This window comes from Anticarsia gemmatalis, chromosome 23, assembly GCF_050436995.1.
Source record: "Anticarsia gemmatalis isolate Benzon Research Colony breed Stoneville strain chromosome 23, ilAntGemm2 primary, whole genome shotgun sequence".
Lineage (NCBI taxonomy): Eukaryota > Metazoa > Arthropoda > Insecta > Lepidoptera > Erebidae > Anticarsia > Anticarsia gemmatalis.
The window spans coordinates 6,333,085-6,351,058 of record NC_134767.1 but is presented as its reverse complement, the minus strand read 5'-3'; the positions used below and the strand labels follow the sequence as shown (position 1 = coordinate 6,351,058).

General features: G+C 34.2%; 1 protein-coding gene across 7 annotated transcripts in view; it reads right to left on the bottom strand.

Moving 5' to 3' along the window:
* cyst (rho guanine nucleotide exchange factor 18 cysts) overlaps positions 1-11,582 on the bottom strand; it is a 57,370-nt gene extending 45,788 nt beyond the window's left edge. For 5 of the 7 annotated variants that reach the window (XM_076129717.1, XM_076129711.1, XM_076129713.1 and 2 more), the window contains exons 1-2: positions 11,194-11,582; positions 10,267-10,325 (exon numbers count right to left, since the gene is read on the bottom strand). In XM_076129717.1, the coding sequence (XP_075985832.1) occupies positions 10,267-10,324 (58 nt within the window). In that variant the 5' untranslated portion in view covers position 10,325; positions 11,194-11,582. Of the gene's footprint in view, positions 1-7,959; positions 8,340-10,266; positions 10,326-11,193 lie in introns of those variants that run through there. The other 2 variants (XM_076129715.1, XM_076129716.1) reach the window with 1 other exon arrangement.
* Positions 11,583-17,974: the final 6,392 nt, after the last annotated feature.

Genomic DNA, 17,974 nt, shown 5'->3' with positions numbered 1-17,974 from the left:
AGTTTTTTATTGTGTTGAGACTTGTAAAATCAAAGAACGGATAGCATATAACAGTTAAGTGACTATTAGAAAACTTTTAAAACTATTAGACTTCAAAATATATTAGAAATACTTACTTTTTCACACAAAAAAGTTTCAGCGTCGATAACACCAAACACCGGCTTAATGGCGGTATGCGACTAACTTCACATTGAATAGTCTGTAGTGACGTATCGAATACCATAAACAGAAGAATTTAGTATCGCGCGAATATATGAAAACGAGCCCAGTGGCCTAGGTACACATAGTGCCAAGGTACAACAGGTTCCCCTACCTACATTGCTTTTCATGCAATATGGTACAAAAGATATCATTTTTCAACTTATAAGAGCGGTGAACTTAGTTCTTCCGTATATATTAATAGTTCCCGCACCTTCTCTAGTGAGTGAGCAAATTATATCCAGAAGGAAGGGATTTTTCAAGCCATTTATATATTTCTCACTCTATACATCGATTAGTATATTCTTTCGATATGAAGAGTCTTTAGAACTATTCCATATACGATAATTTCTTGCCCTGAAAACCTTTTTGTTAGGATGTCCCGTAGCTAGTAGCCACCAGTTGCATCAATGCCCTGCCCTTTTTTCTATGCTAGTTTTCCTCATGAATATTATTACACATAGCACTTTATATTTCTGTGGCAAAGAATATAGCACACGGGAAAGTTTACCGTAATACACATTTTAACATTAGTATATTTGGCTCGTCGCCAAAAACAAACATACTAAAAGATGTTTATCTTTAATTTGCAATTCTAACAAATAAATTACCAACAACCGTACATTTTCCTTTTGTTTTGAAAACAAAATATTATCATTAAATTAAGGCGCTTACTTTTGCATTCAGCGTTCTAACAAAGTTTATTCACGTTTGAGCATATTTCTCGAGTTACTAAAGAATTCCTCTACGAGTAATGAAAGTCTCGAAGGTTCGCTTCAAAGACAAAGGGCTATGAGACAATAATGTTGGGCTTTTGATCCCCTCTGACGTCATTAAGCAATATTGACCGATGAGAAAGGTTTTCGTGGAGCTATCGAACTGACGCTATTGGGTTCAATACAGTTATAACTTTGATAACTATTACGATTATGTTACAACATAATTCAATTTTATCTGTATCAATCTCAGTAGCCATTGTATTCAAATAAAAAGTTGTACTTAAGTCTTTATGGATCCACTCAGCAAGTTAAATAATGCCATAAGTTTTATTTCAACAATAAGTTACGGTGAAGTAGGTACTAGTTACCGTTGTAGACACTTTTGTATGGGAAATTCGCACCATTGTTTCGGCCTTTCGGTTCCGTTAAATATTGCCAACCGTTTCTTCATTGAGTTCTCTAAAATCGAGATGAAAAAGTGGTGATAATTGCACGAAATGTAGGGAGACATTAAATTTGATGAAACAATTATTCAGGTAGACGATTTAGTCTTAGTATGAGTAAGTAATGTTAACGTACAATAGCTTAAAGCGTTTAAAACTGTCAAAAGAAACAGAGGTGAACTATAAGCACGTTTAACTTATATTAAGATAAAAGTAGCTTGAGAAACAGTACGGCAAGCTAAATTCAAGGCAGCGCCATGTTTGTAAGTCACATCTTCGAGAAAAACTATCGGAAAAACTATTTGAATTGGGCAAAGTTCACGAGACTTTTCGTCGCCAAACCAGACGAAACGTCTACCGCAAACATCCGAATAAAATCAAGTAAAATCATAACAAATAAGATTTGCTTGGAATGCAAAGATATACAGTAAAGAAACATTTTAGTTTCCTTATATTCTTGTGGGAAAGTAAACTCGAATATCAGATAACAAGATTCTCAGATATTGTGTTTCAAAGCAATCGCTTGAGCGCGGACTCGAATAAACAGATAAATATTATCGCTTTCTTCTTCTCAGCCTTTAATATTAGCACATTTAGGTATTTTGACTAGCAGTCGATAGAGCCAAACCCAAATTCTAGAATTGAATCAGAGACTTATTTTAATTCACGGACATTACCTTAGGCATGTATTCTATTCCAACGAGAATCCTCATTTATTGGTTTTATTTTGCTGTACTTATTGCTGGGAGAATAATCACATTTCACTGAAAAAAAAAGAGCTTGAAAAATATCTTCTGCAGAAGAAAAATACAGTCACAATCGCAATCAATAATATTTGACCTTAATGATGCTATAAAAGAGCCTTGTTACACATTAATATAATTGCAGCTCGGTCTTTTTGATGTTTGTTGAGAAATCCTAGCAAATCGATCTTCTAATGTACGAATGTTTAGAAAACCGCAATCGTATCGGTCAGTAGGCCAACACAGATAACGAGATAAACACTAAACACGTGTGTACAGCACAATCCTAGGATAAACAAATCGTTGAGATAAATAAATACCTCGGCTCGTAATACAGAGTCCGATTACAATATCGAAAGACACGTAACAGATTACCCTGTAATATTCCACATTGGAGAGTTAATTCTTCGTGTTTACGTAAATACTACGTGAGATTGACTTTTCCAGTAGATTTTTCCATTTACATTATGCAGGAAAAATTAAAATAACCACATTTTTAGGCAATTGGCTCGAATGGATATAATTTTTTTAAACTCATTGCTCAACTAAAAGTTTTCCCTCTTCTTTCTCTTCCCAAATCAACAGACGGCATTACTGAAGCTTGAGAGTATTTATTTTAAGTTTCCTGTATTCTCTCGATCCGAACACAGGAAAGCCAAAAACTCGAGAAAGGTGAAGATCATTATTTTTTTCAAAGATGGACAGGCGGACCTAATTCCAAAGGCATTTTCTACTAGTCTACCTTGGGGTGAGGCCGAAATTACATAAAGTAGGTGGTTAAAAAAAGGAAGCAAAGTAAGCAAAAATTTAAAAGGCCTACAGAAACAATAATGAAATTGGTAAACGTGCTCCAACCATCATATTGTTTAGAGCAGGCCATGAGATTGTAAAAGGATCTTAAATCATCTCGCAACAGCCGTCACTTTTACAATAGCTCACAGACTGCTTCACATACGTTTGTATGGGAAAACCTGACCATTGTTTTGTTGCTTTTATTTCTGGTACAGATACTGTTAATTGCGTGGACCTTTTTTTTATGGCGACATACTACCCACGAAGTCGTTGGCTCTATTTATTTACTTTACTGCCCACGATCTGGCACGAGTTGAATTTTCCGTGTTCTTTTTGACTGTTTTTCGGGGAAAAATTCTTACGAACTGTATTACTAAAATTTGCTTTAAATCTACTTCTGAATCAAAGAAACATGGACTTTACATTTTAACGGCAGACATAAGGTTACTTTTGCCCTTTGCACTGGTCGAACAGTACTCTTAAGCAAAGTCACAGCAGGTTCTTTTCTGCAATAATACCTTAAAGAAAACATAAGATTCTTCCATATATTTCCCTTCGCTTTTAATCTATTCCGCTGACAATCAGACCTAAAATTTATATCAATTTTATTCACAAACCAGTGAATTCGGTGCCCGCCAACAATCTGGGTACTCGGGCCCTTTTAAGCTGTCAATATCTATCGTAACCGCTGTCCTCTCAAGGACAAAGGGCTCTAATTTTCCGATTGGACGATATTCGAGGAATCTCATTAACACCGCCATATAAACGGATTATGGTTCATCGTGACGACATAAGGTTACGTTATATTATGACACTTTATTGCGTAGTTTCGTAATTAATAGTACTTGGTGTTTACGGAATGTTAGTTCACATGGCGCCATTTAAGGCAATCTGGTTGTCATAATAAGCGAAGGGTCATCATCTTATAGTTCTGCCTAAGGGTTAAGAAAGATCAATAAGAAATAGCTTTATTAAGAAAAAGTGGTAAGTGACGGATTGGAAGCGCGCTGAAAGATTACGCTTTCAAAGCTGAGCCTGTTGGGTGCCATACTAACTTTAGTCAAGCAAGAATTAAATTAGACCTAATACACAAGAACCTTCGTTTGGAGCATTCTAAAAGTACTACAGAGTATACCCAATATGTTATCATCTGAATTATTATCAACATGGATTAAAAACAACGAATCAATACTCCGTCAAAGGCTACTTCATCTACCAAAACGAAATGGACATCAAAAACAATATCAGAGATAAATGACAATGTTTTTCTCGTGGACTCACAGACTGACAGTCGCCGTCCCATGGCGCCTCGTACAAATAACAGAAACCAAACATACAGGGAAAACGGGACAGATTTATTATACCTTACAAGATACTTCATTATTTGATTCTGCTTACATCGAACCAGCTCCCTTCCATTTTTGAGGCTTTTCTCACATTTCTATTGAATTAAATAAATGTCGCAGAAGGAATCCAATAAGTTAAGAGACACACCACCGTAGAAACATACAAAAAATCAATATAAACATAACGAATTCAAGTCGATTTTGTATTTTAGAACATAAATGGCTGAAGACGGGTCAAACATAGTCTAAAACACAACCAAAACACTACTTAAAATTTAACTCCTATGGGGCTATTAAGAACATAACAAACTGTTATGTTGCACGAGAGTAGTGAAGTGGGAATCAGCTAGTTTACCCAGATTGGTCACCCTTCAAAAGCCAGCGCACTAGTAGTGGCTTTTGAAACCCAATGACATATTACTTACTACTACATACACTCTTACACACGCAGTCACTATTCCGTTAATAATTTTATGCACAAAATGGTATTTAGGTCGTAAAAGAGCAAATGTCAGTCTAAGTTACATGATTAGCCAAATTGCCTTTAAAGTCCGAAGGTTGGATCCTACTTTCATGCAGTTAATTTGTTTTAATCGAGTCATTTGCTCATTAGTAAATTATAATGCCAAGGCTGCGATAGAGTGCATAGCGCATCTTTTATAAAGGCCAATGCTCGAAGCTAAATTGCATAAATTGAAAAGAGTTTTGTAATCCCTATCTAATACTTTATGACGAAGAACGTGTCCTTGTGGCAATCTAAATTGAAGTACTAGACTAGTGACATGATGAATTGATGACCTGGATCCCTTCGGCAAAAACTAGGGTGGAATAGCAGACATGTGAAGAGTTGGAAAGGGAAGCGCGTGTCCAATATTAAACGCAGTAGTGAAACCAATAAATCTATAACAATCCTAGGTTGTTAAAATTAAAATAAAGATGTCGTCTATCACTAGTATCACTCCTTAACCAATAAGAAACCCAGATCCAATTTCAATAAATCTTAATGCTCAAACAGAGTCTCTATTTTTTACATCACTTAACGTCTATGCACAATACCATCAATAACGACACAATGTGGGTGGATGTACCATATACTGCCTCTATTCGGTAAAACCAACAAAGCAAATGGTCGATAACGAAATCTTAGGACAAAAAAGGCATATCGCATCAAGAAACATGCGTGAAGCCAAATCTAGCATGGCTAATGCATAAGCATTGAATGCTATTATGTGTTTTTGAAGGTAATTCTTTGTTGAAAAGGTATTGTTTGAGGTAATTAGTGGGAATTATCTGTTTTAATTGATTACTGTTAGCCGTTTTGTAGTAGACAGGTGAAGATAGGAAATTTTAGTCGTAAGAAAAGAAATTCACATTTCACAGTCAAAGCTATCGCAACTTATACAATAATATTATAATCCAACTCGTCTTAAGCGCGATTGAAAATTACGAAGACTGATCTAAGTCAGTCGAAACAGCGTGTGATAAAGAAGGCACCGTAAACCTTTAACTTTTCCATTTCCCCATCGCATTATAAAAATGCGTTAAAGTCTGGTAAGATAAAGGTAGATGAGGCTAGATTGTAGACAGGCTTTCCCAGGACGTCTAGTATGATATTCCATATCCGTACACTTCGTTATACATTTCAGTCCTTTGCGAATTCACCCGACCCATTGAAGGTTCGTAGATCGGTAGTCTCTTCAGGGATTTCATGTCCATACAAATGTAGTTTTGTCTGGCAAAAAGTTCAAGTCATTTTTTGGTAAAAAAAGAAACTCATCGTGAATTGAGAAATTAGTATCAGTAAAAACATATCTTACTGATTCTGGAAATGTCTTTTCAGTTGTTAAAAAACGTAGTATGAGTAATTTAATAAACGTTTTACTACGTAAATCTGGAAACGTATTTCCATTGTCAAAAAATTAAAGATTTCGTTGTTTTCAATTTGTATCTCACTTTATCCAATGGTTAAGCAAATACCATATTTTTTTGGTAATAATGAAATGTCAACGTTATTTTTCCAGTTTGAGTACATGTCCTTGCTCTGCACAATAATCGGTAGCGTTTCTAATTGGTTAACGTGAGTTATGAGGCACAGATGTTGCCTTTACATAGCGAACAATGTGCGGCCCTGATGTAGACGCATCGGGATATAAGTAGGTGTTCACTCAGATAATGAGACTATTGGTAATAATGTTGTACTCATAGAATTGTAATTCTTCTGTACTAAAAGAACATATTGTCGTCTAAAAAGATTATTTCTGATTTTTTCTGTTCCAAGCAGACTTTTCCTTTTAGAATTGCGTAATTCTTTAATCCATAGTATCATATTAGAGCTACGGATCTGCCGGAGTAAAAATCTACATATTGATTTTGCTTCTTCAATAATAACTACTAAACATTAAGGGACTCTACCGATTAAATCTATGTGTAGTTTGAAGAAAAGAACTCTAGAGACGACAAGAATTCTTTTGCTCTCGTTTTATCTTACCATTGGACGTTACCTTTAAGGAGAAATTAGATACGTTTGCGCATAATGAAACGGCTTGTAGGCCGTAGGTCACGAATTCGTAAGAGAAAGGGCTAAGAGAGGTAGTAATTCACGCCAATTTAACGTGAAGGCATGTGAACGTATGTAGGCATCCTGAATCTCCATATTTTTAAGAAGTAGGTAGGGTATTCGAATAACCCGAATTTATAGGAAGGCAGTTGGAAGAGCAGACTATAAAGCTCTCGGGTCAAAGGTTTTGATATGATTTATTGATCTTCAAATGGCTAAAAGATCCCAGACAGAAAGTTCTATCCACGCGAAAGAATGAAAAGACTATAATTTGTGTTAACTTTGATCTAAAAATCGTCTTCAAAGTAAACTTTTCCTTTAAATTAGTGTTCAATTACTGCAATTAGGAGATGAATTAGCGAGGGATCTCGTGAAGATAATTGCGAGTTACAAAAGATGTTGCACGTAAAAAGGTTTTAAAAACTGGCTGCTTTGAGGCAAAATGTAAGAATTTTGATGAATCAGGAGATGTATGTATGGTGCGTTGGCTTGCCATAGATATCTACGTTTTCAGTCATATTAATTTGTATTACAATATTTTAGGCTGTGACAACTAAGCTGTGTGTTAACTAATAAACTAAATACTGCTTTAGGCTGCAAAATCATTTGATTACACTTACAACGCCTTAAAAGTAAAGTACCAACAAGAAAGTATGTAATATCGATACCATGTATACTTTTTCTTTACAAAATGCAAACAAACTTTTATTCCTCATCGAAAGCTGAAAGTCATGCTACAGGCCACTAATTGCGCAAGTTTGACTTGCAGTTGAGCGGTTTTTCGTATAGACGAGTGAGTTTTAATTGATTTTTACCGTTCACATGTTATGTGTACTCGTACATCGCTGCTTCTACACACATAGGTTGAATCGTAGTAGAATAACAGAGAGAATTGATTAATCTTTAGTAAAAGTATTACTACTAAACTGTTTAAAGATTTCTGTTATATTTTAGTTGTCTTTTAGTGGCGCCCAACATGGTCGCGCAATACAAATATTATGCTTATTACGATTCAAATTAACAAGGCAAAGTTATCGTAATTTACGCGTAGACATCAATAACATTAAGACAATCATCAGATAATTAAAGTTCATAATGTATTACGTAATCGGAACATTAAAAACGAGCGCAACAAGTAAATGCTACAAGTAATGTACATACCTAGTTAGCCGCTGGAGAATCAGCTACATTTTTGTACAACACCACTAATTCGATTACCAATGAACACGAAATAACAGTCACATCAGAAATTAAACATAACAAATTAAAGGTAAAATCAACAAAACTAAAACCGAACACAGTGAACTGAAATCAGGAAAATATAAACCTTTTAATGATATACAACGACATTTTTTATTATAAGTTTGAATGAGAATATTTCTTTAAAATGATAAGTGAAGTGGTCGCGTGCAAAATTCGCGAAAACCTGTGTATTATTTTGACAGGCCCAGCTTACAAGGGAGCAGCCTTGCCTTTGTACGGGCTAGGATTAGGGCGCATGCGCCGAATCGATCCCGTTGAAACCTTCCACAGAGGCTAAAGTATTCAACACCCTCAGTCAATCGGGAGGCGGGAGTGAGAATGTATGTGGAATGAAGGTCTAGAAAATATCGTAAGCATACACAAACGAGAAAAATAACATTAATTTCTTCAACAAAATTTCTACACATACAATCAAAAGTAATGGGTTTTTGCACCTGTCTGCGCAAAAGCGAAGTTTTACGCTGTTTGGTGCGATTTTATTATGACAATGCGCACTTCGAGACGCGTAAATGCGTCGACGGAAATGTCGAACATCGTGTTTGTCCTCTGATTGAATTTAAAGTGTCATATCGGAGATGTAATAAAGAGTGGGGTTTCTGAGGGCAAAAGTTATGGAACTTTCGAGAACTTAACCCCATATTATGTCAGTGAGTTAATTAATTTATTATGATTTAGGTATAGCAGCTATTAACTATAGTTTTATTAACTTAGTAACTATATGTTTCGGGTTTGACAGATAATTTTATTAACTTTTATTGCCTACAGGGAATCGAACTTAGAAATTAACTTTTTATGAACTTAACACAACCCTTGAATCTATACATCTGTATTTCACTCCTTAAAGACACTAGGGGTGTGTTACCAAGACGAAGCAAAACCATAACCGTAATACGGTCCTAGGCCTCTCGTAATATCAAAAAAACGACTACTTTTTACAACAGAACAAATGGTATTCTCTACTGCATTTATTTGACTACAATACGGTACAGGCTATCAGTGAAGTCGCGAGCAATTATAGCCCTAATTACTTGGCAATAAGCGTGTGAATGGGGTGTACGGTGACGTAATTAGGAGCTATGGGTGAGGTTAGATAGTGCATCGTTGATAATGACTATTCTTAAGTGCATTGACAAGTGACTAGTAAATAAAATATTTGCCATTGTTATCAACTGAACAGGTTATTATTTCGTTTTTAATGCTACCCTCATTCTGGTGTTGCCAGCTTTATATTGTTGGCACGATTTCAAAAAATCGATTTTAGGGCAGATGAACAAGTCTGATTGACTCAATTGCATAATTGACATTTTTTTTCGCCATCCTAATAGGCACTAAAATCGCGTATCTTTAAATTTTTGTTTTATAATATATCATAATTAAACTGGCAACACTGGCCAGACCTATCAAACCTTAATCAGAAAAGTGAGAACAAGTTTTATGATCTTCTTGAGAGGACATTGTCACGTCACCTTATTTTCGTACGGGAAATGAACCCAGACCCTAGCTAAATACTAATGGCAGAGCATAGCACCCGTCTCACCCGTGCTTAATTAGATAAAATAGTTTTTATGTAACAGTAAATCTGTGTAATTGAATTCTTATCATACTAAATATAGCATTGAAATATACTATATCCAATATCATAACACAAAACAGTTATTAGTGATGCAACAAGTTCTGATAGTCAAGCAATTAATAACGTTCCAAATGTCATTAATTAGTAATTATCTAAAATCAATTAGTGTGTTCTTAGTTGTTTTGTTCTAGTTTTGTGTGAACTTTGACATTTTGTGATGTTCTAACATGCAATTAAAGATGAGTTTGATAATGCATTTCAAATGTTAGATGACAATTAGCTAAGTTTCTTAGAATATATTTATTAGGTATGCAATACGCGTTTAGTCTTTGTTAGAGAGTTTAGAGTTTTCAAATGTTTGTTTAAACAAACTATGGTTATAAAAAGTTGATAAAAATATACTCAGGGATAAATAGCATATTATATAAATGATGTATCTACAAAAGAATTTTTAATTTGGACATAACCACAAGATCCAAGTAAATGCATTGGAATCAAGGTTGGTATTCATTAACGGACTGAGCTTGGAAGTATGTTTTTAACAGACCTAAGGAAATTTTTGGCATTAAATACTACTCAATTTAATACTAAATAGATTTAAATTGTGTAGTAAAATATTATTAAATAAATACCTGAAGAGAAGATATTATCCAAGGGTTGCAAATTCATTGTAGCTGCCGTAGATTCCATGCTGAAACGTAAAATATTTTACATTAAAAAAACCACAATAGACACGATAAATACCTTTTATAATTACATTTTTGAATAAATCATTAGATTATTCATTAACAATTATGGAAAGACAAAGGTTCTTTATACTAGGTATCTTTTTTATTTTTACGTAATATAATTTTGCGGACAATTTGCTTGACTGTTTTCACAAAGGATAATGCGTGATTTTATGTATATTTCCAAGTGAAATGTTCTTAATTAGCTTGTAAACGTAAAGTTTTTAAACACAGTTTACGCTTCAAGTTTACAAGACTTTCATCATAACAAATAGAACAGATTATACATGATTTATTGGTTTTTACAAAAAACTGTTAATTACAGTGTAATTGCAGCCATAAATGTAATAGTAATTTAAAATGTTCATTTTATCATTATTTATAGCTGAGAAAGTGATCATTGGCCAATATTTTATCTTGTTTGAAAGCAAACTATTGTAATTAATAATATTCTTAGATATTAGATTAAAATTGCATTTGTAATTTAACAAGTGCAAGTAAATCATTAAATGATCTATTTGCTAATCTATCTTGATGCTTACTGTTATTCTATTCTGGTAAATGAAAAGCAATGTAGACTTATTTTTATTCTGAAACTCAGATCAATCAGAATAAAGAAAACTTTTTACTAGTTTATGTCATGAAAGCAACAGGTTTCGAATTTCTAAATTCCCAATTCAGTTTCAAAGTCTTATCTTACTAATACTGTCCATATAAAATACTCGTAAAAAATTGTTTAATGATACTATAAACACGTCACAAAATATTTTTAGTTAATGTTATGGGGTGTCAATGAACATTTAGAGAATAATATCACGTCCGTACACTTACCAAATTGAAATTGCGGTGAATAAACTAAGTTTTAAGTTAAAATATTACACATTGCACTAAAATCAGGCTACTCCTCACGCAAGTTGCACTTATCAAAGTTTTTCCCAACGTATACCCGGAAAGATCGAACAATGGGATCTGAATTTTATGCGAAAACACTTTCACATTGGGCCAAACTACAATAGTAGGTAGCCACCTACATGAAACAATAAACAGTTACACAGCCTTCATACTTGATAAAACCAAACTTCACAACACTTAAACACTATTTATTCACATCAATACGATAAAAGGATATCGCAAAACATAATATTACACGCAAAAAGTTACTTTTTGACCATCCGTAAAAACTTTAAAAAGTTAGCTGTGTCGACGACTAAACTCTTGAATTTTTGACTGACAGAAAGAGATAGAAGTATACGCAACGCAAGCCGGTCAAGTGGTTCAAACATGCTCATCAGGTACCGTGTCACGTATCTAGATAGACAGGCGATAATAATATTAATCATGCGCCTTATTCCCTGGTGTTAAAGTCTAAAATTGCAGTACTTTTTATATCCAATCTCTGTGTTTCGCTGTTGGAAAGAGAGTTTTAAAGATTGCCAGTTTATAGAAATTTACCAATGTTTATGGGAGTTCACCCCGCTACTTAGTAATAATGGTGAAAAAATTACTATACTTTTAAGCACATATTTGAAAAAATAACAAAATTCTTTCCAAAACTTTGCTTGCAATTACTTTTCAAAGATTTTACTATACGATAGCCAAGTCTTTATCTTATCAAACATTATTTAAACTAAAACATAAACTAGCTTTAGACAGTGGCTAAGGTTTTAATTTATTTATTAATTAATTTCTGGGGTAAAGCCGTAAAAGCCTCATAGACGATAGGTAGTTCACTGATAAAATTTTAGCAATAATTCAATTTGAACAAACCGACCGAATAATTTTACAAATGTTTACACTAGTTTACAGTTATTTTTGTTAAAGTGGCACAATTGTATAATATATGGCAACATATTTCAGCGTGGCGTTTTGTTATTGCTTTAAGACATAAGAACAAATTCTATTAATCACGTTTAGCGCTATTTATGCCAACAATAATAATTTATAACGCAGCTGCGCAGATAGAAATATATTAATTTATTAGTATTATTCAACTAAATAATTCTATTAATACTTTAATATATATGCTGTAAAGTTGCATTTAGATTTATTTTATGTGCCTACTTATTGCTTTTTCGCTATTCAAAGCATTGCTATATTAATTTAATAAGTAACTTAATTTTAAAAGTATGTTAACTTCTAGGTCTAAATTGCTTATTAGTCAAATATAAATCCTCGCAAGCACCTATCTCCTTCTTTTACCCTTCGCGGGAGTTACATTTTGATTGAGAAGCACGTCATTTCAGAAGCTGTTCAGAGCCTACACTGCTTAATAATGAAGTAAAAATATTTTTTCGTCTGGCACCTGGTTCTCGCTAAGCAAATCGCCCTTGCCCAGCCTAATGATCAATTATTGATCACGACATTTACGTACCTCGTAGGTATTTTCATCGTTAATAGTGCTCAATTAGACGGTAGGTACTGTAGGTAGATATGAGAAACAGAAGGTAGTAGGTACTAAACTAGTGCAGCTTAACTTAAGCTTCTTCCTCTCGCGTGGTATTTAATTTAAAAAGTAAACCATTTATTATCTTCAATTCTTTCATTCCATTCTTCATGAAATGTTACAACCAATGAATCAACAGACTACACACACTCATACTCGTCCAGCATTTTAGTCTCAACGTGTAAACTACCGTATAGGTATTATGTAGACCAGAGTTCTAAATTCTAGAATAGGTTCTTGCATATTTTTGTGTAAGTACCTAATTAACTAAGAGAGAAAAGGTAAACATGATGACAACAAAATAAATATTGAACCAATAATTTATCGGGGATTATCACTCAGGTCACTGACGAGATAGTAAGAAGCTAAAACATGATTCGTTCTTAAAAGTAACAAAATAAAACAAGACAACGTAACAGTAATTCATTTAATCAAATAACATATCATTTTAATTAAAGTTCCTTTTCAAATTGAGTCAGTTTTATAGAAATTATTCACAAACACGTTATCACATTTAGGCGTAGATTTCGATCAAGTATTTCAAACCGGAGCCTCTTTCACTTTTCAATTTGATATCCACAAAGTTGAATCCAAGTCCTCCTCTGGTGATCGATGCTTCTGCTTTACTTTCCGCCAAATCCTTAATAGCAATACCTTTTATTTTCTGGTCTCCTGCAGGATACTCAAAATGTACTACCTCGTCCCGTTTGATAAACGGAACAGCGACATTGTCAACCATTTTGTCATACACTTTCCGAATTAAACCAGAATGGTCGTACGTTTGGCCAACAAAAACACTGGTACAGTTTGCTAAAACTACGATCGCGCTCAATAAAACGGTTATTTTAATCATTTTTGCTAGTATGTGGTCACTGAGAGGTGAATAATGCGACTGAGATGATTTTATGCGATGAAGGAAGGAGAAGGAAACACATGTAGGAAGGAAAGGTCAAATGTCTTGTAATGTAACTCAACTCTCGGCCAATGACGGCGTTAGAAGGCGTTTACATGGGTAATGTGACCATTGACTTTTGAGTAAACAAACAAGATTAAGATACGTAAATAGAAATGAAAAGTAATTTGATCGATTTCCTAGGACGGATTTCATACGGTAGGCAAAGCGTAGATTACAATAGTAACTCTAATTGGATTCATTTGTGTTGAGTTAAAATATAATAAGTATGATGTATAAAGTGCTCCGGCATATCGATCTTTCCCATTTTGTTATCAGAGAAGCAATAACGTTTTAATTAATTAGGTATTGTAGATGCATGACAGAAAAGTCACGTGCGTTCTACATACCTAAATGATTTTAACTAAAGTTGTATATTACTAGAGCGTATTATAAATATTATCATCTATTACAACTTACAGAAAATGATAAAGCGGCCGGTTGTAAAATAGCCATGCACCTACTCAGCCGAACCTATAGACAGCATAGTTTTGAGAAAGTTAACGCGCTTTGCTGACCCCACATAATGTGGGATAAGGACAAGACACAGAAGAAGAAAAGGAAAACATCACGCAAAAACTAAAATGCATGAGCATTTAAATAATTATTGCACGAATACGAGGTTTCAAACCAGCTCTTTGCATTTAACTAACAAATATAACTTTGGAGCTGCCTGTACATTGCCGTTAGATCATGAACAAGAAGAAGTATTCATTTAAAGAATAGTTGATCACTTAATTAGATAAATTACACATAGAATACATAAAGCGTATATTTACTTATCGATAAGCACAATTAGCACCACAGACGGAATATTGACACATTCATTGTAACAATTTCAATAGAAAAACATTCAAGAAACTACTTCACACAAAAAAATCACGCATAAATGGCTACGATAAAGTTGAAACCGGATCCTCGTTCACTCTTCAACTTGATGTTTACAGAAGGAAAGCCTAATCCTCCCAAAGTAATCGAAGGTTCGGCGAGACCGTTGTCCAAATCAGTGATGGAGATCCCTTTAATATTGTCCGTGTATTCGAAAGTCACCATCTTCTCTCGTTTGAAGAAAGGTATAGCATTTGCTGAAAACGTCATTTCGTAGATCTTTTTAACTCCATTGTGTTCGAAGGTTTGTCCCACGTGGACACTTCTTCCATACACTGCAGTGAAGACAGCACAGAGTAATAGAATCTTGTACATTTTTAGTTTGGTATGTAGTCTTGATGTTATTGGCAGTGGCGTGCGGTGTCGTGTGTGTTTTACTTATTTCTGAATAGTGTTTGGTTAAAAGGTCAATTGTTTGAACTTGTTAGTTTAAGTTCACATGATGTAGTTTTATATTTTAAAGTTATGAAACATTTATTATAATACTAAGGGACTTTGCCATAATGCACCATGTAGGTATGCACACATATTCTTTCTTATTAACAATTCAACGAAAGATCTTTCTAAATCTACAGAGACTAAGTTTGAGTGTTCTCACCTTATTTCTCCAATTTGAAAACTGAGTCGATAAAGCTATAATGTCATTTATATTTTTCCCAAAACAACTTAGAATTATAGCAAAAGCCTATTTTATTACATAAGTCAAAATTGATTACTTACGTAGGAACAAGCAAAATGTCTGAAACTTAATTCCAATTGATAGTCGTCATCAATAAACGATCTGCATTAAGTACCTACCTAAAAATAAAATGATAACCCGATATAATGTATAATTTTTGCCATAATTATAATAATTTTCCTTCACCCATGTAAACCCTCTCTACACGATACAAGACGCATACCACTGCGTGACCATACGAGGCCTTTAAGGTCAACTATCGTATCAATTGACACTACAACGATAATTTTTGTCAATCAATTTTAAACCTTATCCCAACGCATTAAGAATTACATGCAAAACTTCACGCTGGCAATTTTGCGGTTATATTTCGATAAGTAGAAAAGTAAACATGCATTGATTACTTAATTTTTGTATCAGCGTTACTGAGAACTGTATGTTTATGTATGATTGGAACAGCTGATATTTATAACCTTTATTATAGGTTTTTCCTAAAGATTAAGTCGAAAATATTGAATTTAAACTAACTAGGTAACTTTACCCTCTTTTTCGAGAAAATTGTGTAAAAACTCCGACATCAAAATTGTATATGAATAATACTGCCCTTCACAATTTTATGCAAATCGGTGTTGCCATTTTCACGTAAAAGAAGACAGACAGACAAACAATCATAAATAATTAGCACAGAAGTATGAAATAGGTACGCATAACGCAGATCCTTGTATCCAATTCTTTAAGGTATAGAATACTTTCAATGTAGTCAGTCTTGTCATAGTTGGTACAGTTTCTCATAAAATACTTTAGAGATACATTGAGTATTTGGTGTAAAAGAAGGACAAACAAACAAACAGAGTCTTATGAAGTAGGTACGCTACCTAGCATCCAAGTCCTCTAAAGAATATTCTATAAATAAAGACAATCTTGTCATAGTTGATACAGTTTCTCATAGAATACATAAGAGATATAGTAAATTATAGTGCGCATATGTAGGTACTGGTAGATAGGTAACTCCATGTTATAACTCATAAGAAAAAATGATACAAACCAGTTTAATTAACTCGAACACGTGTGCGGTTCATTTACTTTTATAATGGCTGACTGTGAAGTGTGATTTAACGCAGGTGTTGGCAAACCTCAGTACACATTCCTTTAGCACACTGCTATGTTATAAATACATCTCATTCACATTTTGATATTCATTTGTATTTTCTCATTCTTACCACCTCTTTTGAAAAAGTTTTTAGGAGAAATCATCGTTCATCAATCTTAGAGAAAATAATTTCGAGAGGGTTTTATCAAGTCAGTAAATTCGAAACAGGTCCTCAGCTACACTATAAGTGCTTCCAACAAGGGCGGTACCAGCCCCCATAATTGAGCTCTGAAGCTTTTCACGAGGGTCCGGGACCAAAGACGAATAATAAACGAAAAGCTATAAAACTGGAAGAACTATGGATAAAATGTTATGTAAAGGAGGACACTAGAACATTTTATTTTTCTAGGAAATGGGGCGGTAATCCAAACAAGTTTGGGAATCGCTAAACCATCATTATCATTGGCCTGAGTCCATCTATTGCAGCATGATTCAGGTGGTGTCAGATAGAGGAATATTTGTAATGAGGGAACATCTTCGTTCGTGATTTAAAAGGCCTATACGGGAGTGACAACCGCGAATCATGAATCGCTAAACACCAACCTCCTTATTAGATACAATGCATGATCTCAGTGTATGGAAGTATCTTACAAGATTTGTCATATCTTTTCTAGTATTTGCTATGCGTCAGACCTAAGGCTATTAAGAGACAAAGCCACATGAATCAGCATACTTATTGCAGTATGAATTTTACTCACGAGTTTCCTTTAGCATTTGGCTGGCGGTTTTCCTTATACGATTTAGTAGGGAAAATTATCAGTAAAATCATGTCTTCTGGCTGATATTTAAACATTATTTGTATTGCTTGTATAGGGGATTTACTAAAAGATGTTAGGTATCGAGAGGGGACTTTACGGTGACACTATTCTGAGCAGACACGTAAAATAGTAAGATCCTTATCTCGTAGTTTAGGTTTAATATGATTTTTTTTTTTTTTTAAAGACAACTCCCGCACTAAGAATTGCTTTTGTGTTGCGGGGACTTTTACAAACATACAAACAACGGACACAAAGCACAACCAGACCCGAAGCAATTATTTGTGGATCGCACAAATAATTGCTCCGTGTGGGAATCAAACCCACGACCTCCCGTTGCAGTGGCATCGGCGTGGCGACCTAAACCACTGCGCCACTGGATTAAGAGTAGATAGTAATCAATCAACTCTTTTTTCGGATTGTATTTTTTGTCCTGGCCGCAGCTTACAATCCAGTCATTCGTCGACTTTGCCATCGATTGAGTATGATCATAACTCCAATGAAGACGAGTTGCGAGGACGAATGTTTAAGGATAGGTACAAAAAAAGGGCATGTGATTTGAATCAATATAAAATTCAAATAGGACAATAATCAATATAAAAAATATGGGTTAACACATAAAAAAACAGTCAGATTGAGAACATTTTCTTCTTTTTAGAATCGCCTACCATTGGCATTATAACTTATTGTGTTATAACTTGTATTTTTTTTGCTACATGTATTTAGTGGATAAATAACACACGCA